Genomic DNA, 24,241 nt, shown 5'->3' with positions numbered 1-24,241 from the left:
TCCTTACCAGGCCTGCTGCACTGCACCTCTGCTAATGTGTCAGTGTCTTCTCGCTCACCAGAAGGCACCACAGGAACCTTACTGCTCCTCTTTGGGGGGTTGCTGCATTCCCAGAACTCAGAGTACTCGGGGGATATGAAGCGGCTGCAGGCCCCCAGCTGGCCTGGGTCTAAAGCTGTGCCATCCAACACAGTGCCACAAGCTCCTCAGAGTCACTCATTCTGTGAAATGCAATGCGATGCATCCAAAGTGCTCTCCGTGGAAAACACACACGGAATTCCGTGAGGAAAAAAAGACTATAATAGCTTATAATTTTTTTTAACATTGTGCATATGTTGAAATTATAATATTTTGGACGACACAGTGGCTCAGGCCTGTAATTCCAGCACTTTGGGAGGCTGAGGCAGATAGATCACCTGAGGTCGGGAGTTCGAGACCAGCCTGACCAACATGGAGAAACCCTGTCTCTACTAAAAATACAAAATTAGCCAGGCGCGGTAGTGCATGCCTGCAATCCCAGCTACTCGGGAGGCTGAGGCTGGAGAATTGCTTGAACCCAAGAGGCAGAGGTTTCGGTGAGCCAAGATCATGCTGTTGCACTCCAGCCTGGGCAACAAGAGCAAAACTCTGTCTCGGAAACAAACAAACAAACAAAAATATCTTGGATAAACCGAGTTACATCAAATATATTATTAATATTAATTTTGCCTGTTTCATTTAGCCTTTTAAACACGTGGCCACTAGATGATTTCCAACTGCACGTGTGGCTCACATTCCCTAATGGACAGCCCCGACCTTCAGTACCTGGTGGACAGCAATGGGCAAGGAGCTTATGAGCCAAATCCACCCATGTCCTTTGTTAATCTGATGAAAAACACTCCCAGGTTTGCCTGGGAAGAACTCAGCTGCCTCTAACTCCAGATGCATGTTTTTTTGTTTGTTTATTTTTTGAGACAGTCTCGCTCTGTTGCCTGGGCTGGAGCGCAGTGGCATGATCTCGACTCATTGCAACCTGCCTCCTGGGTTCAAGTGATTCTCTTGCCTCAGCCTCCCAAATAGCTGGGATTACAGGCATGTGCCACCACACAAGGCTAATTTTTGTATTTTTAGTAGAGATGGGGTTTCTCCATGCTAGTCAGGCTGGTCTTGAACTCCTGACCTCTAGTGATCCGCCTGCCTCAGCCTTCCAAAGTGCTGGAATTATAGGTGTGAGCCACTGTGCCCAGCCCAGATGCATGCATTTTAAAAGAAGGTATGAGGATACAAAATATACAAAGAACAGGGTATTTTCAGGCTTTCTGCAAAGTACTTTAGATAAAGTATACTTTGTACTGATATATATATTTTTATATATACATAAAAATATACTTTATATGACTCCTGCCTATAATCCCAACACTTTGGGAGGCCAAGGTGGGATGATCACTTGAGCCTAGAAGTTTGAGACCAGCCTGGGCAACATAGTGAGACCCTATCGCTGCAAAAATAAAAATAAATTAGGCATGATGGCATGCATCTGTAGTCCTAGCCACTCGGGAGAGTGAGGTGGGAGGATTGGTTGAGCCAAGAATTTGGGAGGCTACAGTGAGCTATGAGCTATGGTCATGTCACTGCACTCCAGCCTGGGTGACAGCAACTTGTCTCAAAAAAATAAAAAAAAAATTACAAATATGTGTATAAGAATGTGTGTGTGTGTATATATATATATAGATGTATATATACACACACACACACCTACTTGAATATACCTTTTAAAAAGTATCCTTTTATAGAAGGTACAAAGCACATATAGGATCCAAAGCAAAAAGAGCAGATATGTCAGCAGCATAAGTCTAGAGATCTAATATAAACACACAACATGAGGACTAGAGTTAACACTGGAGATCTCTGCTTCTAGCAAAATCTTTTGTAGTAGATTTTAGGTGTTTTTTGCCATACACACAAAAAGGGCAAGTGTGAGACGATGGAAATGTGAATTGGCTAGCTTATGGTAAGTATTTCGCTATCTATATGTCTATCAAAACATCATGTTGATTTTTAAAGCTATGTGATGTGGAGGAGCAGGATGGATGGAGAATTCAGAAGGAATAAGGCTAGACTCGGGAGAGAAGGAGGAACGGAACCCAGTGACCCCTCCCCTGGCTTCAGAGACCTGGGCTGCCTGGGCTGCGGAAATCGTGAGACACGGTTCAGAGCCAAGGCACCGGAGCTGGCCAGACCTGGTGTCCTCCCACCTCCACCTCTTTGCAAGTCTGCGACCTTGGACAAGTTATTGTGTCCCTGGGTCTTGGTTTCTTCATCTGCACAGTGGGATACAAGAACCCCTACTTCACATGGCCATTGTGAGAAGTACCATGCACTAATGCTTGTGGCCCAGTGGAAGGCTCAGGAATGTCACCTGTCAACACTACTGTCAATCACATTCTCTGGGGTGGCTCCACACAAGGGCATGAGAAGCCAGGGCTAGAGGCTGGCTGGGGATGTTTCCAAAGGGACGGCTGGGAGAGCACCTTCCACTCCAGAGACCTCTGGGAAGGCCCAAGAGGAAAGCCCTGGAGGCCCCAGCCTCACAGCTGACAGCAGCACAACGTGCCTCCTGTTCTTTCTCCCCTTCAGTTTGGCCCAGATCCCAGAGAGGATTGGTCGGCTTTACTCACATGGTCAAAAACTTGACTCTTGGTGGCGTTGTACTTCTGTGCGATGGCATCAGCCACGGCATTCGGCCCCATGAATAATGTGTTCCAGTTGTGAGAGCTAAGAGGCAGGAGGCAGAACAGGGAGATCAGACCAAGCTGGAGGAGGGGAACTTGCTCTCAGACATGAATCCTGTAAGAAATGGGCTCCTAGGCCTGCCTTTCTACGTTCCTCCAATTTCCCTATCATGGGCTACATATACAGGGCCTGAAGACAACCCGATGACAGGGACCATCCCTAGCAGTGCTTCATCTGTGTCAGGGACTAAGAACTTCACATACATTCACTCATTGAAACCTTACAGCACCACAAAAGTAAGGCACTACTATCATTCTCCGATTTTACAGATGAGAAAACTGAAGCTTGGTAAGGTATGAACTAAACTCATCAGGAGTCAGAAGACCCAGGCAGCTTAGAAAGCACAGGGTGAGGATGGTAGACGGTCGGGGTTGGGGCTCAGCAGCTTCAGGGACACTGAGGACCTAGTGCTGGTGGCTTTGTCCTGGGCCTCCTTCTTTTTCTTGTAGGATGACGATCCCAGGGCACTGGCGTCCTCGCTGGCTTCCTTCTTGATGGTGGATGGTAACACGTGGAGCATCCTGCCCTGGACGGGGATGACAGGAAGGGAGTAAACAGAAACCCTGCCTTTAAGCCGTGCTTCCTGGTGGAGGATGTTGGCTTCTGCCACGAGTAAGGCGGACCCGGCACTGATCAGACGGCGGGAGAGAGGTCAGGTACGTAACCACTCTCTTCCCACCTGACACAGGGACTCGATGTTGTAAGGAGGCCACCTGACACAGCTACACACAGGAAAACTTCGATCAGTGTATAACCCGCACCTGCAGCCCTCTCCCCGCCCCTCAAGCCTGCATCGCATCCTGTCCCTGCACCGGTGAGTGAGAATGTGAGCTTCACGCCGGGGGGCCAGGTCTGGCCTGATGGCAACAAGGGGGTCAAGAAATCATGAATAAATGAATGAACGAGCAAAGGAAAACGGGTGAGGATGAGGTAGCCTGGGGCTTGAGGATGTATGCTAAGTAGATGACTTGGTAACACTGGGAAAAGAGAAGTTTCTTATATTCCACTGTGGCCATTTTAATATGCCTCTGTAAAAATTCCTTTCTTCTTACTCCTCTTCCAAGATGGGATCTATAGAAATGGAGAGCAAATTCATCCATTCAAGGAATATTTTTTCAGTGCCTGCTATGTGCCAGACACAAGTGTAGGTGCCACTGATCAGTGACCAGAACAGATCAGACCCTGCCCTCATGCGATTTCTTACCTTCTAGTGGCTTGGCGGTGACTTAGCATGCCACTGCACGTTTTCTTAGGCCCACAAAGTGGACGCCTGTGTCCACAAACACACACAGACACACATACACAGCCTTTCCTGACCACGTGAGCCCACAAAGTGGATGCCTGTGTCCACATATACACGGAGACACACACACACACACACACACACACAGCCTTTCCTGACCACATGAGTCCCGCAGCCTCCCGGCCAGGCCAGGAGGGGCCTCACCTGGAATACCTGCCCGTCCACCTCCGAGTAGGCCTTTACAGCATGCTCAGGGAACATGAAGGTGACGAATGCAAAACCCTTGGGTTTCTTGGTCAGGCTGTCGATGGGGTAGTGGAGCTCAGACAGGGGACCTGAGGACAGGAGAAGTGTCGGTCTCTGGTGGGCCAGGCCACTCAGCCCCAGGGAAGAACGTGGTTCTCACCTACTACACATGTAGCCTGCCTTGAGCAAATCACTGAGCCTCCCCATGCCTCAGTCTTTTCATCTGTATAACGGCACAATGGTACCTAGTTCATGGGCAGCTGCAACAACTAAATGTGTTAATGCGTGCATAGTGCACTAAACAGTGCTTGCTAGAGTTAGTGCCAAAGAAGCGTCTTCTATGATGATATCAGCATCATGCTCAAATTAAAGCACACCCTTTCTGCAGTGCTTTCCACTCTGGACCCCAGGGTGTGACCGCGTCCCCTCTCTGGGTCTTTCCTTCCCAAATGGACGTTTGGGGTATATCAAAGAATGCCCACTCAGCCCAGCCATGCAGTGTAAGCCGGGATGCCAGCCTGTGTGAAGGATCTGGTGAGCAGATCAGTGAATGGAACACACAGTTCCATTGGGGGCAGGCCCCAGCCTTGGAGGTCAGATCAGTTTTCCTGATGGCAGGCCCTACTCAGGGCATCCTTACCCTGACAACGGGGCCTACATCAGGTGTTCAACCTACAGCTCCGATCCTCCACAACCTACAGCTGGCCTCTGAATAGACATGGGGAGACACCGCTGGGATCTCAAAGGTATCAAGACCTCCCCTCATCCTGAACCCTCCCTTCCTGCCCTTCAACAATGGTAACTCTACAAACAAACACAGCCTATTGTCACCAAGCTGGACTATGGGCCCTCAAGCCCATGGTCTGAGAAATAACAGCAACACCACCACTAACCTTGACACTGTCAAATCTATTTGGTGCTCAGCTTGGATAAGAGGACTTTACATAATGAAGAATTCAGATATGGAGGAACGCCATGTAGGTATACTCGTCAGGCGAAACCTGTACAGTTACTCAATTCCAATACTGAGTGGCAAGGGTTTGGACAGCAAGGGAGAATCTCAAAAAAGTCATCCAAATTGCTTCAATTCTGAATTTGGAGAAGTTAGAGAGCTCAGACAGCAAAAGATGCCAGAGATGCTATTAATACCTTTTACTTCCTGTCCTGCAAATCCCTGCATTCATCATGTCACTGAATCCTCACAGCAGCTCAGGGGTACTTGGTCCCATTTTACAGAAGAGAAAACTGAGGCAAGAGATGTGGAGTCGTGTGCACACTGGGACTTGAACCCAGGATGTCAGAGTCAGAGCCTGGTTCCCACAGCCGCTGGGCTATCCACAGCCCAGGGGCCTCGCCCCTACCGTATTTGGAGAAGAGCTTCTCCAGGTCCTCCTCGGTGCTGGTGTAGGGCAGGTTCCGTACAAAGAGCCTTCCGGACTCGGCCAGGTCCTCCTCCTCTTCGTTCTCCCCGAGCATCCGGCCTTGCCAGGATTTGGTGGTATTCTTTGGCGCAACATTGGTGGTGGGGACGTTCTTTTCCCTGAACACCTCGATGTAGCGCCCGCCTGCAATGAAGAGGAGTCAGGGCTCCAGGGGCAGGCCTGGAACTTGCCAGCGACTCCCTGCTGGTGACTCCAAACTCTTCTCTGCTGCCTTCCAGAAAACACAATCAATGTGGCAGATGACAGCACCCAACACCTGCCCTGTCACCTGGGGTGGCAGCGTAAGCCAACCCCAGGCCTGAACCCAAATCTCACTCACCCTGCCAGTTCAGCTTCAGCCCTGGAGGGAGCCTGCCTAACTCAGGCACAGCGATGCAGTCTCTAAACTCCGGGCTGTATTCTCTGGCACTGCTTGTTGTTCTGCCTTGGGAAAGGTCTTAGGTGACAGCCCAGCCCTGGGTACTTACCTGCTGATGATTTATTTACATGCACAGCCCGTGTGCCTGATTAGGGTACTATTATCACCGTATCCTGCACAGGCACTACTAGCTGTTCAATAAATACCCACCTCCTGACTTGCTAACGAGATTCCCAAGGCCCTCCATCTTCTCTAACACAACTCAAGTCTTCACTGGGGTTGACGGCTGGATTCAAATCACTTGTCTTGCCCAGGGATTGGTCAAAGATTACATCCCTGGGTATTGTTCCAAAGACCTCCCAACTCTAGGGAATTTGCAGGTGCTGTTCCCTCTACTGAACATCCTGCCTGTAGAGCCAGAGCCTGCCTCCTCAACTGCAGGTTTGTGTACCAATGTCGCCCCTCGGTGAGGCCAAAGCAGACAGGACCCTGTTTAAAGCCAAGCCTCCTCAAATCCCTGCCTTCCCCAGGACCCGTGCCTCCTGTGTGCTTTCCTGTAGCATGGATCACACATTTAACTACCTGTCTCTCCCTGCTAAGTCAGTTTACTCTCTGTCAGCTCCGGAAGGGCAGGGATTTGGGTCTGTTTGCTCCCTGCTGTGTCCCCAGTGCCTAGAACAGTGTCTGCAGAGAGTCAGTACTCAACAAGAACGTGTAAAGGAAATGAAGGAACGAAGAAATCCTGTAACACAAAGACGGCACGTGGCCAGGGCTTCCTTACCCATGTACTCCCGGTTGCATTTTAGAGCTTGCTTAACTTCCTCTTCATTGCTGAAATCCACAAAGATGTATCCTGACAGAGGACAATGACAGAGGTAAAATTTGCAGGCCTTGCAGACATTTGTGGGGGTACCCAGAGGAATACCCCTACTGTGCTAGGAGCAGAAAGTGAGGGAGAAACCTCTACTTTTGCCAAATCTCCAAAATACAAAGGGTCTCCCTCTCTCTCTCCCACCCACAGACCAATTTCCCTCTGCAGGGAGCATCCAGACCCCAGCCTGGTGTTGTGGATGAAGATGCTGAATGCCAGGAGTCGGAAGCCCAGGAGGCATTTCTGTCTCCCTCCAAGCCTCCCCCCACCCCTGACTGGCAACTGCTCCAAGCCATTCTCTGGAGAAGGGCCTGTGGCTGAAGCATGAGGACCCATCTAGGTGCTGGAAGCACCATCTCCACACCCACTCTGCTCCTGGGCGCCTGAGGCCTTGACTTGCACAAAAAAACAAGCAAATGGGGGAGTCTTTCCTCTAGCACAAGAGGCTCCGCTTCCTGACCTCTTTGGGCCTCAACCCCATGAGGCAACAAGATGAGGACCATTCCCCTGCTTTTCCGAGGCATTAAGGAAATCCTCCCGGGGCACCCAGCTAACAGCTGGCAATGTCTATTACTTGGTCCAAAGCCCTTGGGTTTTCTGCCTTTAATCACAAGTCTGTTTAGATGCTTTCGGTGACTCCTCTGTGCCCTCCTTTCCTATATCCAGGCACCTCATCCATCCCTATAAACATCGTCCATCCTTCTCCCTCCTCCTCTCCATGGCCACACCCTGGGCCCCATCACCACTGATCCTCCCTTAGAGGATGGCAAACGCCTGGCTCCAGGACCCATTCTTCACCAGCCAGGGACCATCCTAAATCTGATCACTGCCCTCCCCTGCTCTAAGCTCCCAGGGGCCCCTGCATCCTGACTGAAGCCCACAATCTTTTTCTTTTTGAGATTGGGTCTTGCTATGTTGTCCAGGCTGGATTTGAACTCCTAGGCTCAAGTAATCTTCCCACTTCAGATTCCTGAGTAGCTGAGACTCACACAGTCTTTAATGAGGCCCCTGAAGCTTAAGAGGCCCAGCCTGCCTCCTCCCCAGCTCTCCTGCAGGGGACATTCTGCTGCTTTTCAACATTTCATGCTTGGATCCCAGCTCCCTCCAACTCCAGGGCCTCCAATATGGTTTTCTCTTGACCCCGACAACTCAGATACGCTTCTTCCTGCTCCCTCTCTGTTCTCTGATGTGCCATAAAAGCAAGGGTACCACCATCACCACCACCACCACCATGAATATTAACAGCAGCTTTCACTGAGTGTGCAACAGGGACTTAGCACGGCACTAAATGCTGTACACAGAACCATTCACGCAACTTGGTGGGACAGGTTTACCTGACTGCACAGAAAACAAACAAACAAACAAAAAAACTGAGGCTAAGTCCCTTGTCCAAGGTCATAGGGCTCCTACCCGAGATCTGCACCTAGGCAGAGCCCTTTCCCCTGACCTCACCCTGCCCTGGAATCAGTCTGCAGGGAGAAGGATGGGTGGCTGAATGGTCGGCCGGGTAAGCGGGACTTTCCTGATAAGAGGAGAGTTGGGGAAGAAACGCAGAAACGTGACAGTGAGGAGACCATCCCTCAAGCACACTTTCTTCCCCAGGTGTCAGCCTAGGCAGATCTCAACTGCTTTGCCCAGGCCAGTGTCTTCTTGCCAAAGACAGAGTACACATCCAGCGGCTTCCAGCCTCCAGCCTCCCTGCAGCTAGAGGGCCTCAGCGTGGTTCTCTTGAGAGGCAGCAAGTCTGCTGCTGAATCTCCCGCAGTGCCCTGGTCTGGCCAGCAAGGAGGAGTAGGCACAGGCGGTGCCCACCTTCCTGAGCTCAGACACTCTGCCTTCCAGCCACACTGCTCATCTCAGGGAGGCCGGAACCCAGGGCTCTGAAGCCAAAGGAGGTGCCTGGTTGCCCAGAGTGTAAACCTGCGGGGAGGGTGGCACGGGGCAACACCACATAGGCTCAGCAACTCAGAGCCCTGTGCACCGGCAGAGCTGCCTGTGGACTTAGCCCAGCAAACCCCAGGACCTGATGGCATTTGTTTCAGTGCAATAGGTGAGCCCACTGGGATAGGCAAAGGCTAACATGAGGAAGGGAAGGATGAAAAGCACAGGTGAAAACTCCATCCCTATACACCAGGCCTCCAAAGGCTGGGGCAAGAGATGCAGCTTTGACCTGCCCAGGCTGACCACATCCACACGACTGAGGACCACAAATAGGAAGAAAAACGGGTGCCCTTAAAAATTCTCCCTTATTCAACTACCCCAACCTTCCATCTTCACTGTCTGCCCCCTTTCCCACCCGGAAACATCCCAGATCTTACCTGTTTTATTCCCATGAGCGTTTCTCACAATTCGAATGGCCACTGGTTTCAGGGGTGCCAGGAATTCCGTAACATTTTTCTGTAAGAAATTTTTTTCCCCTTACCAACCACATAATAAAAATACAACCCAACGAAAAGACATGGGGCAAATTTCTGAATCAGAAAGGATTACAAAGTGTTTCATTCTTTACTTTTTCTCTTTCCTTATACATATCTCTTCTCCAATTACCTTGGAAAAAATTTGAAAAAGAAAATTGAAGAAATGAGTAATATAAATATAAAATAGCAGTGTCACTATCAGCATTAAAATAGCGATGTCACTATCAGCATTTTAAGGCATTGTTTCTCCCATAGATAATTTTATATACTTGGGATTAAATCTGGCTTTTTTCACTTCTCGGTAAGCTTGAGTATTTGGTTTTTGTGTATTAGTTTTGCAAGCAGCCACCTCGTGGTTTTTGCTTTGTTAATTAAAGCATGTGATTTTCAGAATGGTTGGTACTGAAAGAATTCTGACAAAATTACAAGACAACTCAGTGACTTTAATAAAACCTAAATGCTTGCTACTCTGAAGTTTGATAAGTTGTAATTTGGAAATTTATAAACATAGAGTACCAGAACAAAAAAAGATTTCAAGAGAAAAAAGGGCAAAAGACATGAACGGGCACTTTCCAAAAGAGAAGATATATTGGCCAGGTGGGGTGGCTCACGCCTGTAATACCAGCACTTTGGGAGCCCAAGGTGGGAGGATCACCTGAGGTCAGGTGTTTGAGACCAGCCTGGCCAACATGGTGAAACCCTGTCTCTAACTAAAAATACAAAAATTAGCTAGGCATGGTGACGGGTGCCTGTAATCCCAGCTACCCGGGAGGCTGCGGCAGGAGAATCACTTGAACCCTGGAGGTGGAGGTTGCAGTGAGCTGATATTGCACCATTGTACTCCAGCCTGGGAGATAAAAGCGAAACCCTGTCTCAAAACAACAATAACAAGATATACATGATCTACAAATGTGAGAGAGTATGATCCATCTTATAAGTAATTTAAAATATAAATTAACATGAGATGTTAATTTTTATTTTTACCTATCACTGATAAAACATTAATAATACCCAGGGTTCAGGAAAATGGGCACTTGTAGACTCTGCTACAGGGAGTATCAACTAGCAATGCTCCCAGAGGGCAACTGATACTCTGTGCCAAAGCCTTAGAATTGTACACGCATGCGCCTACACAGAATATTTATCTGGAGCAAAGATCAGCAAACTGTGGCCCGTGGGCCAAATACCACCATGGTCTGCTTTTGTCTGGCTTGCAAGCTAAAAATGGTTTTTACATCTTACAGGATTATTTACCAAAAAAAGAGAAAACAATGAATATGTGACAGAGATGAAACGGCTTACAAAGCCTAAAATATTTACCATCTGGCCTTTACAGACGAAGTCTGCTCACCCCTGATCCCAAGGAACTGAATTATTATAATAACAAAAAATTGGATATAACTCCCATGTCCCAATTTAGGGGACTGAGTAAACCTGTAGAAGTTTACCCTGAGTAAGGAAGAGCATGAGTATAAAAACTGCTGCTGTAACAGAGTATCTTCAATATTCAAAGAGGTCTATGACATATCGTGATGAGGAGGAAAAAGGGGTTTCCAAAGAGTTCCCAGTAAAGGATTGCTTCTTAGACATACAAAGACAAAAACGTCCAAGAAGAGGCTTCAGTGAGCGATGATGGCACTACTGTACTACAGCCTGGGCAACACAGCGAGACCCTGTCTCACAAAAAAAAAAAAAAAGAAAAAGAAAAAAAACCACAAAAAACAAAGGAAAACAAAACAAAAACCATCTAAGAAGACACATCCAAAATGTAGCAGTGGATGTCACTGGGTAGGACACAGGTGTGTTGGCCGGACAGCCCCAGTTTGCCTGGGATGAGTTGTCACTGTATCCGGAGTCATTAGACCTGTGGTAATTACATCCACAGCCTGGCACCCCGTTGGGGTAGCACCCTTCTCACTCTCAATTTAGTGTAGATGATAATTTAGTAGTCATCCTACTTAGAGGCAATTTTTAAATATGTTTTATTTAGCTACACAGTTTTGAATTTTCTATATTGAACTTCTATTACTTTCATGAAAAGTGAAAATTAAAAGTGTTCTTCCGCTGTTACAGACCCAAAGGCAGCAAACTACAGTCCACAGGCCAAATCTGGCCCACTGCCTGTTTTTATAAATAAAGTTTTATCTATTTTTACCTACTTTCTGAGACCGCTTCCTTGCTATAAGAGCAGCATGAGTAGTCACAACAGAGACATGTTGATCACGAAGCCTTAAATATTTACTGGCTGACCCAACCCCCACGCTTTTCTTTAACAGTGTGTGTCCACCCTGGTATGGGTACCAGTGAGTGAAACCAGACCTCCTTTGTCTTGGTGTAGCCATCCCTGTTTCCTGACCCTGACAAGCCAGAGATCTTATTTCTCAGCCTTTTTGGCCCCAGTTCCTTCCAGCTCATGTCCTCAACGGACTCTAACGCCCCCATGCACCAAAGGCTCCTGGCCTTCCCACCCTCGTCTTCTGCTCCCACAGGCTCCCGACCCTTGTCCTCAGTCAGCACATACCTCTGTGACATTGAACGGGGCCCCCCGCAGCTTCACGGTGTGGCAGGTGGTGGGTTCCTTCTGGTTTGCTGGTTTCTCTGTCTGAGTGATCAGAAAAACAAACAGAAGTGGACACATTAACCCTTCATACAGCTGCAGGAGGTGGCACACTGGGTCATTTCAGTGCCAGAGAAGGTGCCTGCTGTTAGGGAGAACTGGGGAACGCTGGGAAGAATCCATGTCTACCGTGCATGGAGTCTGGCCAGAGGTGGGGCTAGGTGATGCCAAGTCTCCATGTGCCCCTGAGATGAGGGCTGGAACCAGAGCCTGGCAAGCTATGGGCACTTGGACAGGAGCCCTGGGGCCACAGGGAGGGGCAGGGTGAGAATGGGAAGGAGCCCTGAAGAACAGGGCTGTCAGTACCACTATGCAGGGCTTATCAGTGCCAGACACTGAGTCAAGCACTTTACAGATGCCAGTGATCTACTAAATCTTTACAACAATCCAATGGGGATTATGGGTTCCGGATGTCTTTTCCCCGCAATTCTGGAATACAAACAGCTCTGAAAAACCTAAGTTTCTAGTAACTTTTATGGCAACAAAACCTGCCCCGACTTAAATGCACTTCCCAGCAAAGCCTGCCGTGAGTGGATGTGGGCCCATTTATAGCTTACGCTGATTCACGCAGCGCAAGCAGTCTTGTCTATGCATTGCAGAAAAAGACAATGGGGTGCTGCCTTTTATCCTGTATTTAGTAACAAGGTAGGCAGAGGGGAGTGAGCCCTGCTGGGGGTACTTCATTCCAGAGGGTTCTCTTCCTAAAATCTGAAGATTCCAGAATTCCAGCATATACTTAGCCACAGGATCAGAAACCAGAGGCAGGGAGCAGTGCTACCATGAGTGTCTTTTTGTAGATGAAAATTAAGAGGCTGAAGGAAGTAAAGTATCTCACCTAAGGACCAACAGCTACTAAATGATGGAGCTAGGATTTGAACTCATAATTCTAACTTCCCCACACTCTACTACCTCTCTGAAATATACAATTTTGGGGGAAAAAAAAAGGACAGGGTGCATAATTAGAAGAGGCAGAAAATGAAAGGAGGGAGGAAGAAGAAAGGGAAAAGAGGAAACAAAAGAGGAGGATGAAGCCTGCTTTCATCTCATTTGAAAATACAGGGCTGGGGCCAGGTGCAGTGGCTCACGCCTGTAATCCCAGCAATTTGGGAGGCTGAGGTGGGTTGATTACTTGAGGCCAGGAGCTCGAGATCAGCCTGGCTAATATGGTGAAACTCTATCTCTACTAAAAATACAAAAATTAGCTGGGCGTGGTGGCATGTGCCTGTAATCCCAGCTACTCAGGAGGCTGAGGCATAAGAATCACTTGAACCCGGGAGGCCGAGGCTGCAGTGAGCTGAGACTGCACCATCGCACTCCAGCCTGGGTGACAGAGCAAGACTGTCTTAAACAAAGAGGAAAAAAAAAAAAAAGAAAATACAGGGCTAGGCAGGGAGAGAAGTGATACTTCACAGAAAGAGGGAACAGGGACCTGGACTACATGTCAAACTGCTCTGTCTCTGATGCAGAGAGGACTCCCAGGTCGGAGACGAGTTGGCTGACTTCCAGGGAAGCGCCCACGTTTATGATCTTGACTTCAGACCCCAAAGACCTGGGGCTAAGTCCTGAACCCACCACTTCCCAGCCATGACCTTGGCTGAGGCACTTTCCTTCTCCAGGCCTCAGTTTCCTCATCTGTAAAATGGAACAAGAGCAATACCTGCCCTCAAGATCATAATGAAACGCAACGGCATGGCAGGCATGGTGCCTAGTGTGTAGCGCAGGCTCAGTTGATCCTCCCTATTATTGCTGATGACTGCTCTGCACCCCTCTGCCTGTGTTGTTACTAAATACAAAGGATAAAGGCTCAGAGCCATCACTCAGCTCACTCCCGCCCCATTGGTGGGATGTGGGTGTGTTGACCGGGCTGCTCCAGTTTGCCCAGGATAGCTGGTCACTGTATCTGTAGTCATTAGACCTGCAGTAACTACATCCACAGCCTGGCACCCCATTGGACTAGCATCTCACTTTTAACTTAGTGCGCATAATAATTTGTCACCCTACTTATAGGCAATTTCTGGAAGGCAGGTGACCTCTCCAGGTTAACAACAGAAAATAAATGCAGAGGCTGGGTGCAGTGGTTCATGCCTGTAATCCCAGCACTTTGGGAGGTTAAGGTGAGTGGATCACTTGAGGTCAGGAGTTTGAGACCAGCCTGGCTGACATGGCAAAACCCCATCTTGACTAAAAATACAAAAAATTAGCTGGGTGTGGTAATGCATGACTATAATCACAGCTACTCGGGAGGCTGAGGCAGGAGAATCACTTGAACCCAGGAAGCGCAGGTTGCAGTGAGCTGAGATCGCACCACCACACTCCAGCCTGGGTGACAGAGGGAGACTCTGTCTCAACAAAATAAAATAAAATAAAAATAAAAACAGAAAAGAAATGCAGAAAGGACACACAGCGAGCAAGTGGCAGGGCCAAGATCGGGAAGCCTTTGGACTGCAGAGCTGCGTCTTTCCCCAACATTCCACTCTCCTAACAGAGGAGCTGTGGGGACCATGGGCAAGCAGGAGAGCGGACCTCCTCCCTTGGCATCTGCGGGATACACACGCACCTCAGCTCTGGCCTCCGGCGGTCTCTTTTTCCCAGCTGGCATCCCTTGCTCTTGGCCTGCACCCTTGCCGTCTCTTTCCTGCAGGATTGGGGTGGCGGAGAAAGCCTCTTCCTCGGCCTCACTCCCTTCATCACAGTGCACGGCTTCATCTTCACTTTCCTCTTCTTCCGAGGAAGAGGACGACCCGGCCTTCACCATCTTGGATTTCAGGTAATCCATGTCTGACAGCTCCTTCTGCACAGCTGCCTTCAGTTCGAGGCCTGCCTCTTCTGGAAAGACAGGGAGGCTGAGATCAGTGATAGCTATGAGCAAACCGGAGTTCGGAGGCAGCAAATGGCAGATGGTCCTCCTAGTGAGAGGCCTGAGGCCCCACGCCCTGGTGTCCTCACCACACTGTGTCCATGGCCCCTGTGCCCAGCATCCCCCAAAAGTCCTCTGATTAGCAGTGCCAAATGGGGTGGGGCTACTGCAGCTTTGATATTCTCTGTGCCACACACTGAGCTCCTGGCTCCCTGACGCCAGCCATGTCTCCCCAGTTCTCTCTATATGGCAGCCTCCACGGCCCTTTTCAGAGTAGGTACAGGACGGTCAGTCTCTGCTTAACACCTTCCAGGGGTTTCTGGATGCTCAGGGTGAAACTCAAGCTCCTCATCAGGGACGGCTGCGTGGGCTTCTCCCACTGTCTCCTCCTGCTCCAGCCATCCCAACCCACATCAAGCCCCTCAAGCCCATGCATTTTCCTTTCCTCTGTGTCTTTGCTGTTCCCCTGCCTGGAACCCCTTTCTTCTCCCCTCCCCTACCGTGTCCCACTAAGTCCCCTGAGTTCCTCGGATGTGAACTTAGCACAGAAACATTACCAGGCATAACTGCACTAAATGCACATCCTCTCACCTTCAGACCCAAATACACTCCCAGCTCTCCACTGAGCAAGTACTCTCCTGTGTTGCAGTTGCTCCCTTGCCCACCAGGCCTCCCCCTACACCACAAACCCCTTCTGAGGACAAAGGCTCACTCCTTTACCTCCTCAGGGAGGCCTTCCCTGATAACTCTCCTGTCCCCCTTTCCTGCTTTCTCTCTGTAGCATTCATCATCCTCTGATATACCCGACAGTGGACTTACCTGCTTATTGTTCCTCTCCACAACCATAATCACAGCTCCATGGGGGAACAGACCCTTCTGTCTTTTGCTTATCAACATGGTCCCAATGCCTGAAGTATGCCTGGCAGATAGTAGGTGCTCAAGAAATATTTGTTGAGTGATTGACTGACTGACTGAATACCCAAGTAGGATCAGTGAAGGCAGACGCACCTGCAGAGGGATCATCACCCCCACTGGAGAGCTCAAGGGCTCACCTGACTCCTAGAGTATGGTACAGAGGGGCCCCCAGTGCCGATGAGCCCAATGGCAAGCACAGGTCTGTGCACATGGAGCACACAGTCCCCATGCCCTCACCTTCCAGGTCCTCCCCGGCTCCCTCCTCCTCACTCTCCTGCCCAGAATCGGAGTCGAAGTTCAGGTAGTCGCTGGCCGGCTTGCTCTTCCCTTTCGAGGGCTCAGCATCCAGGCCATCGTTCGCCCAAGTGGCTGCCTGCGCCCGCCTCTGATGAACTGACAGAAACTCCTGGAACTCTGTGTCCTCCTTCAGCTGGTGGCACCAGAACCCGGGCAGCAGGGACACGGGAAAAACGGAGAGGAAGAGGCAGAGAAGGCTCAGGTGGGGCTTGATCTTTCTGACTCTCAGGAGGGTGAGAAGATCCCTCAAGCTCATTTCCCCCATTCTCTAGAGGACCCCGAGGTTCAGCTGGGTCAGTTCTGAGGAAGGCAGAGTTGACTTCTCACCAGACAAAACTAAGAGGACATGAAGACAAGGCCAGGCGAGACCAGAGGCACAGCTCTCTGCTTCCCAGGGCCAGCCTCCATCCTCTCCAGCCTCCTCCCTCTCCCAGCCTCCACCCTCTCCAGCCTCCTCCCTCTCCAGTCTCTTCCCTTTCCCAGACTCCTCCCTCTCCCAGCTTCCGCCCTCTCCAGCCTCCACCCTCTGTAGCCTCCTTCCTCTTCACCCTCTTCAGCCTCCACCCTCTCCCAGCCTCTACCCTCTCCAGTCTCCACCCTCTTCCACCTGCTGCCCACCCTCCCTCCCTCTTGGGCAACAGGACAGACTCACCTTCTCCAGTTGACCTGCCACCTTTTTCTTCTTCTCGTCCTGAAAACAGAAGGCACAGAGAGTGAGGGTCACACAGATGAAGAGAGCTGGGAAACAGAACTGCATTGACTTGGGAGGGCCCATCTTCGGGAACCAAAAGGGAGTGACTACCCTGCTGGCACTGGGGACAGAGGCCAGAGTGACCCTTTACATACTTTCTTAATTTCTGGAGTAGTAGAGTCTTTTGGAGGCTGCTTGGGCTGGCTTGGTTTCTGGGCATGTTTGCTCCAGGCTCTGGGTTTGGCCGGGTCCCCAAATGACTTGCAGAACTCCACCTGTGTGGGAAAAGAGCCACGGCACCCAGGTGTTAGGTGCTGCCCTTCGGCACCTGGGAGCTCGGGCATTTTAGACAACTGCCACTGCCTAGCTGAGTTTGCTGAAGTAGATTACACATCGCCCCTTAGCCTGGGCTTTCTTCTTCAAGTCTAGAATGTAATACTTTAACAGTCTATCAGTATGAGTCTGTAATACTGTAATGGTAATAGCTGCCACTTACTGAGGAATTCCACATACCAGGTACTGTCTAAAGTGCTCTGCAAGTACTGATACACTGAGCCTCTCACATCAGTGACAGCTACGACTTTCTATAATTCAGATCAAGAAACTGAAGCACCAAGAAGTCAATTGCTCTGGGTTACCCAGGTAGTAAGTGATACAGTGAAGACTGGTACTCAGGGGGTCTCTGGGCTCTGGAACCTGAGTTCTTAACCATCCACTCTACAGGGTGGCGAGATGACCTGGGCCAAAAACTCAATCAGGCTCTGGGCAGGGCAATGTGGGGCAGTGGCTACCAGGGTCACCCCACACTGCCTTAGGTTAATTATCATAAAGTGAGCTTATCTGGCTCCAGAGAACAATTCTAGAGTGATAGGGACAGTGGGGTGACCACTGGAGGGACGGAAGAGTACTGGAGACCCAGTCTGAGCTGACGCACCATTCAGGCCCTAAAACCTCCAATACACTCCTCTGAGAGGACTTTGAGAGTGCTAGTTATTCAGGCAACCACCACTGCCAGCCACTCCCAGCCACGGTTAAGGCTGACGCTGGTCAACCAACCACTGCCCCTAGGGGAAGGAGCTGCCATCTGGTTGCAGTCCTTTTTAAGACACAGGCTCTCACTCCATTGACCAGGCTGGACTGCAGTGGCATGATCATAGCTCACTGCAGCCTCAAACTCTTGGGCTCAAGAGAGCCTCTTGTCTCAGCCTTCTGAATACCTAGGACTGCAGGCACATGTCACCATGCCCGGCTAATTTTTTTTATTTCTGTAAAGACGCAGTCTTGCTATGTTGCACAGGCTGGTCTTGAACTCCTGGCCTCAAGTGATCCTCCCACCTCAGCCTCCCAAAGTGCTGGCATAGGCATGAGCCACCACACCTGGCCAGTTACAATCCCTTTTGTGCACACTTTCAAAACAGGCTTGTTATTTCTATAATAATGACATATACTCACGGTACAAAATTCAAATAATATACAAAAGGACAATGAAAGTTAAAAAAAAAGTACTCCAATTCCTACCACTCATAGAGAGGAATGATTAGTATTTTGGTACAAATCCTATCCTATGGCCTTCTATGCATTTATCATACATGTATGGAGGAATACGATTGTGTCTAAATGGGATCACATGAGACATACATGTATTTGTCCATCATCTGTTTTTTCCTTCTCAAAAAGCGTTAGAGATGTTTTTACGAAGTCACACTAAATACACGAGTGACCTAAAGTGGAGCCCCCTCCTGCAGGAAGCTTTCCTGACTCCTCCCTGGTCAGGCTAGAGATCTTTGTTCTCCCACAGTCCCTGAGGCTCACCTCATCATAGCACTGATGTCACTGAGCCAAAGCAGCCTACTGACCTATCAGCCCCCTGCCTGCCCAGAGGCAGCTGGCTCCGTGAGGACAGGGGCTGAGACGTCACCTTTTTCTCTAAATTCCCAGCATCATTGAGTGCTTGCTAAATGCATGAGTGAATGGATGAGGTACAGCTGTGGTTCTCAAGGTGTGGGCCTCAGACCAGCAGCATGGGTGTCACCTGAGGGCTTGTTGGATGTGTGAATTCTTGGGTCCTGCCTCCATGCACTGAATCAGATGCTCTGGGGACGGGCCCAGGAAGCTGTTATAACAAGCTCTCAGGTGATTCGTATGCACATGAAAGTGTGTGAATCAGTGAGGAAGAAGACCAAAGACATCACAAACTGAAGAGGGATGGTCTTTGAACTCAAGTGTTGAGTGAAAGATCAAACAACATCACACTCGACAGCAGGTAAGGGTGAGACTCTCGCCCACTCACTGTGATCCGGGATGTGTCGATGAAGCTCTTGTTGAAATGCTTCAGTGCCTTTTGGGCCTCTTCCTCAGACTTGAAGCCAATAAAGCCAAACTTGCGGAACTTGCCATCTTTGGTGAACTTCAGAATGCAGTCCGTCAGCGTGCCGAAGGCAGCAAACAGCTGCCTGAAACGCTCCTCCTTCATCTAGGACAGAGGGAGAGGAATGAGAGACAAACGGGAAAGTCCCCAGAGCAAGGGGACGAAATGGGCTGGAAACCTGAGGTCATGAGATTCTCTAAGGGTGGCCTTAGATGAAGAGGGGCAGAGTGTGCTTTTCTAGCTACAACAGGTTCCAGCTGTGACTCTAGCACGAGTAGTGTGGCCTTGAGAAAGTCCCTTAACCACTCACTGATGTGGAAATCATGACTCATAATGGCTGCCGATGACATCTTCCTACTCTATGGGGCTCCTATGAGGATAAGACCAATTACAGAGGTAGTATTACATCTGCTACATAGTAGACACCTAATAAATACTTGTCGGAATAAATGAATGAATGAACAGGCAGGGTAAGCTCTATATATCTTTGTCAGTGAAGCCTCCCACAAAAAGATGCCCACATCCTAATCCTTGGAACCTGTGGATATGTTACCTTACATGGCAAAAGGGACTTGGCAGGTGTGATTGATGTGGAGATGGAGAGATGACCTGGATTATGCAGCCAGGCCCAATGTCACCTCATGGGTCCTTATGAGAGGGAGACAGGAAGATGAGAGAAGATGGAAACAGAGAAGATTGGAAGATGTTATCCTATTGGCTCCAAAAATGGAGTACATAACCATGAGCCAAGGAAGGCAGGTGCTTCTAGAAGCTGAAAAAAGGCAAAGGGACAGATGCTCCTATAGAGCTTCCCAGAAGGACTGCAGCCCTGATAAAGCCTCGATTTTAGGATTTCTGACTTGCAAAACTGTAAGATAACAAATTTGGATTGTTTAAGCCAGTAAGTTTGTGCGAATTTGCTATAGCTGTATTAAAAAACTAACACACTAATATTATAATTTGGTCAAGAAGCCCCACCCTATGGAAAATAGGCTCCTGGCTTCTCACCATCTTCACTGCAGCCAGGCTACCCTCACAACTCAGTTTTCTAAGCAGATACTGGGAGATTAGTGTGTGTGGTAGTGGAGTTGAGGGGACATTCAGGGCCCACAAACAGTCAAAACAAGTTTGAAAATGCAAGAAGCTAGAGGCCTTGGCAGTCCAACTAGAAGATGACATTTTCTGAGGTAGTTTCTTACTAACTGATCTCATCAAAATCTCAATCACACTGTGAGTTAGGAATTTTTATCCACATTTTATAGAGGAGAAAATGAAACTCATAAGGGATAAATGATCTGCCCAAGGCCTACAGAATCAAGGTTTGTGACTCAATTCAGAAATATAGAAGACAGTGAATTCAAGTCCTCAGTGCCTGGGAGAGACCAGGCTCAAGTCTGAATCCATCATTCCTTTGTCAAAAACCTTTTGGTGACTTTCTGGCACCAAAGTCTCAAGGACAAGCATCTAAAGAAAAACATGCAATTCTTCAAGATCTGCCCCGACTAACCGCTTCAGCACTACGTTTGCCAAACTCCTCACAGCCTTCTCACCTCTGAGGTTTTACTTTTGTTGTCCCCTCTGGGTTACATTTCCCAAGACAGGCCCTGGCTAACTCCTCATTCTCAGTTCAAACATCTATTCCAAGAGGTCTTTCTTAGATGCCTTAGGTGGACGAGATAACCAACCCTCACTGTGCTCCCATAGCACCCTGTTCATATTTCAGTGAGGCACCTTGCAGCATAATGATCTGGTGCCTCTCTTTTCTGCTAGCCTGCAAGTTCCATTAAAAATAAGGACCCAGGCTTATCCACCTCTATCTAAAGTGTCGGCAATATCACACGTACTCACTACTAAATATTTGTTGAAAAATAATTAAGACCAGTGCAGGCAATCATGGTGAGAGAGAGTCAGGTGTAGCAGTGAGGAATGCAAATTCTAGAAAAAGATTGCTCAATTCAACCCCTGCTCTATAAATTACACCAGTGTGTGAGCTCAGGCAAATCCCTGTACCTCTCTGCATCTTGGTTTCTTTACCTTTAAAATGGACGTAAACATAAAACTTACCTCACAGGGATGAGGTGAGGATTAAATGTTACTTTACCTAAAGCACCTGGAACCGTGCCTGGTACATAGTAAACTCTCCAAGTGTCAGCTGCAACTGCCCTTGTTTTTGTTATTCTTTCATTCATGAGATAAGACAAACAATAAGAGAGTCAACGACACCGTGAAGCGCAACAAAGCTGAATTTGGGAAGAAAAGGAAGTGCAGCCAGGCTAAAATAGATATTTTTAAGTATACTGCTCAGAGATGATGACAGGAGAATTAAAAACAAGAATATTACAGACACTGGAGGGGAGGAACAGATGATCTAAATTCCTTATTTTTCATAGTTGAGGGCTAGCAGATAGTCACTGGAGCAGGCAGGTCAAAAGGAGGAAGGTACACTCCTTGAATATACAGAGATACATGTGAGGAGTCCCAAAAACAAATCAATGAAGATGGTTCCTCCTGGACAGAGAGGGAAGGTAGGACAGAGCAAAGACTTTGCTACTCATGATATACACTACTATACTGCTTGAATTTTGAAAACCGTGTGTTACAAAGTTCCTTTGTCCCACCTGACAAAGGGGGAAAAAAAAAGGAAAGGAAAAAACTCACAACATTAAAACAGAAATTGGGGCCAGGCGCAGTGGCTTAGGCCTGTAATCCCAGCACTTTGGGAGGCCCAGGCGGTGGATCACCTGAAGTCAGGAGTTCGAGACCAGTTTGGCCAACCTGGCGAAACCCCATGTCTCTACTAAAAATACAAAAATTAGTTAGGCGTAGTGGCGCGTGCCTGTAGTCCCAGCTACTTGGGAGGCTGAGGCAGGAGAATCACTTGAACCCAGGAGGGAAAGGTTGCAGTGACTGGAGACTGCTGAGATTGCGCCACTGCACTCCAGCCTGGGCGACAGGGCCAGACTCCATTTCAAAACAAAACAAAACAAAACAAAAAACAAAACAAAACAAAAAACATGCGAGAGAGAGAGAGAGAAAAAAAAAGGATATAAGACAAACAATGATAAGAGAATCAACTACACAGTGAAGCACAACAAAGCTGAAGTTGGGAGGGAAAGGAAGTGCAGCTACGCTAAAAATCCTCATCCCACAAAGCGAGGCATCAAGAGACACTGTCTAACCTGACGGATGGATCAGTAATCCATTAAAAAAAAAAAAAAAAAAAAAAAAAAAAACAGCGACAAAGAGAGAAAAGGATGATCCATTCGAGCCCACCGCATCTAATCATCTAGTATTACGTACATTCACCTATTTTGCCTACCATGTGTCGAGTTCTGTGCTGGGCTCTAGCGAAACAAAAAATTATGGCTGGGTCACCACTCCCCACTTACTAGATAAATGCTGTAAAGCCTTTTACCCACTCCGTATTCCTACTTGCCCTAAGGATGGGAGTGGGAATTGGAACGCAGGTCCGCAGATTAATATTCCCCATGTCTTCCCCAACAGTCTCCAGACTGGGAGAGGAATATAAATACAGTGTTGGACAATATCCCAGGTCAACAACTAAAACACAGTGATCGAATGAAAGAGGTTGTGGGAGCAGGGCATTCGCCACAAGGTGGGAGTTGTCACCTCCCCGGGAAGAGTTGGGTTAGGAGTCAGGTACCAAACAACCGGTTGTGAAACCGTAAGCAGTCACTATTCCTCTTTCCCCGGGATCAAATGGGGATAAGCCCAGGATCCCGCCCTTTTTGAGTTCGGAATTGGCCCGGAGTCCTGCCCCAGAGCAAAAAATCTTCCATTACCTCCAGGCATCTCTTCCCTACCTCACAGCTCCCGGCTGGTCTCATTTCAGATTCCCAACTCCTGCCTCTGCACTCACCCCATTCGGGAGATTCTTCACGATCAATCGCGACATGGCGCAGAGTCCCCGCTGTTTTGATTCCAACACAACTGGACAGCGTCTTCCACCAACAACTTTCACGCTACCGCCCTGGGCGCCGCCATCTTTGCCGACCCGGAACACAGTCATGTGGCTGAGACCTCGGCCTGATCTGTCCGGAAGTAGGCGTGGCTAAATCAAAGCCACTCAGGGAAGTCACACCCTACAAGGGGTGGGCCCGGGCGCTTGCATTTTGCGCAGGCGCAGGGTTTTGGGCGGATTCTGGAGATGCCAATGCAGCGGCGAAGGCAGCAGGGGGTGCCGGTCCCTAACGTGCGCTGGGTCCGCTTGGTGTTAAGGGTCGCGCCAACAGGGCAGTCGCGTTCTCGCCGTTTTCCTACTTTATTTTTATTATTGAGCCCTAGGACTGCCCTGAGAACGGGGGCAAGATTAGGGACCCTTGCGTTCCTCGTAGAAATGGGGAAAGTGAAGCTTAGAGAGATTGCCAGCCAACATAAATCAAGTATTGAGCCTTTTGTGTAAATACTTGGAATGAGCATGTTGGAAATAAAGGCTCTCATTTTGCAGGCAGATAAACTGGGAATCGTGCGTGTAAAGCAGCTTGCTCAAAGTCTTATAACTATGAATTGGAAAGTCAGATTCGAACTAGGGGCTGCCTAGGGCCCTACAATGAGTCTCTACGCCTTCAACCCCAACACCACAAGCATTTTGCCTCCCTTCCTAATGTTTGGAACTCTCAGCTGGCCGATCTTCTAGCTGAGATATCTTGGCCAAAATGGCCTCTGAGCCTTTGTGTCTACTTCTGTAAAATGGGAATAATTCTTTATTATGCTAGGGGTTAAGGAGGTGAGAATGTAAAAGGGATGTTATCTTCCTATTGCTTCTCTGAGCATTCTCAGTACCCACTCTTGGATGGAGACAGCCCGTGAAAACCCCTATTTTCGCTCTTGAATGACAGTATTTCCTTTCCGTTTCCCCACAGTGCCTCAGCTGCACTGGACGTTGCTCCCACGCTTTTGCAATTTCCTTCACCTAAAAGACATTCCCTCCTCACTTCTTATTGTTAACAGCTTTATCACAAACCATACAATTCACCCACTTAAAGTGCACAATTAAACGGTGCTGAGTATATTTACAGAGGTGTGCAGCCATCACCACAGTTAATGCTAGGACATTTTCGTTACCCCCAAAGAAACACCGCACCCTTTAGCTATAACCTGCCAATTCTTCCCTCTCCCTTCCCCCT

At 48.8% G+C, this 24,241-nt stretch overlaps 1 protein-coding gene across 1 annotated transcript in view; it reads right to left on the bottom strand.

Annotated features, from left to right (window-relative positions):
* LOC105493362 (RNA binding motif protein 19) overlaps positions 1 to 23,139 on the bottom strand; it is a 142,705-nt gene extending 119,566 nt beyond the window's left edge. Inside the window, exons 1-13 of the mRNA XM_071071012.1 lie at positions 22,975 to 23,139; positions 19,017 to 19,199; positions 16,882 to 17,001; positions 16,688 to 16,726; positions 15,976 to 16,168; positions 14,524 to 14,792; positions 11,871 to 11,951; positions 9,251 to 9,329; positions 6,843 to 6,914; positions 5,623 to 5,826; positions 4,220 to 4,350; positions 3,177 to 3,298; positions 2,658 to 2,754 (exon numbers count right to left, since the gene is read on the bottom strand). Coding sequence (XP_070927113.1) covers positions 2,658 to 2,754; positions 3,177 to 3,298; positions 4,220 to 4,350; positions 5,623 to 5,826; positions 6,843 to 6,914; positions 9,251 to 9,329; positions 11,871 to 11,951; positions 14,524 to 14,792; positions 15,976 to 16,168; positions 16,688 to 16,726; positions 16,882 to 17,001; positions 19,017 to 19,199; positions 22,975 to 23,124 — 1,740 coding nt within the window. The 5' untranslated portion in view covers positions 23,125 to 23,139. The remainder of the gene's footprint in view (positions 1 to 2,657; positions 2,755 to 3,176; positions 3,299 to 4,219; positions 4,351 to 5,622; positions 5,827 to 6,842; positions 6,915 to 9,250; positions 9,330 to 11,870; positions 11,952 to 14,523; positions 14,793 to 15,975; positions 16,169 to 16,687; positions 16,727 to 16,881; positions 17,002 to 19,016; positions 19,200 to 22,974) is intronic.
* Positions 23,140 to 24,241: the final 1,102 nt, after the last annotated feature.

This window comes from Macaca nemestrina, chromosome 10 (assembly GCF_043159975.1).
Source record: "Macaca nemestrina isolate mMacNem1 chromosome 10, mMacNem.hap1, whole genome shotgun sequence".
NCBI lineage: Eukaryota > Metazoa > Chordata > Mammalia > Primates > Cercopithecidae > Macaca > Macaca nemestrina.
The sequence above is the reverse complement of the archived record's forward strand: the minus strand, read 5'-3'. Positions and strand labels throughout refer to the sequence as shown.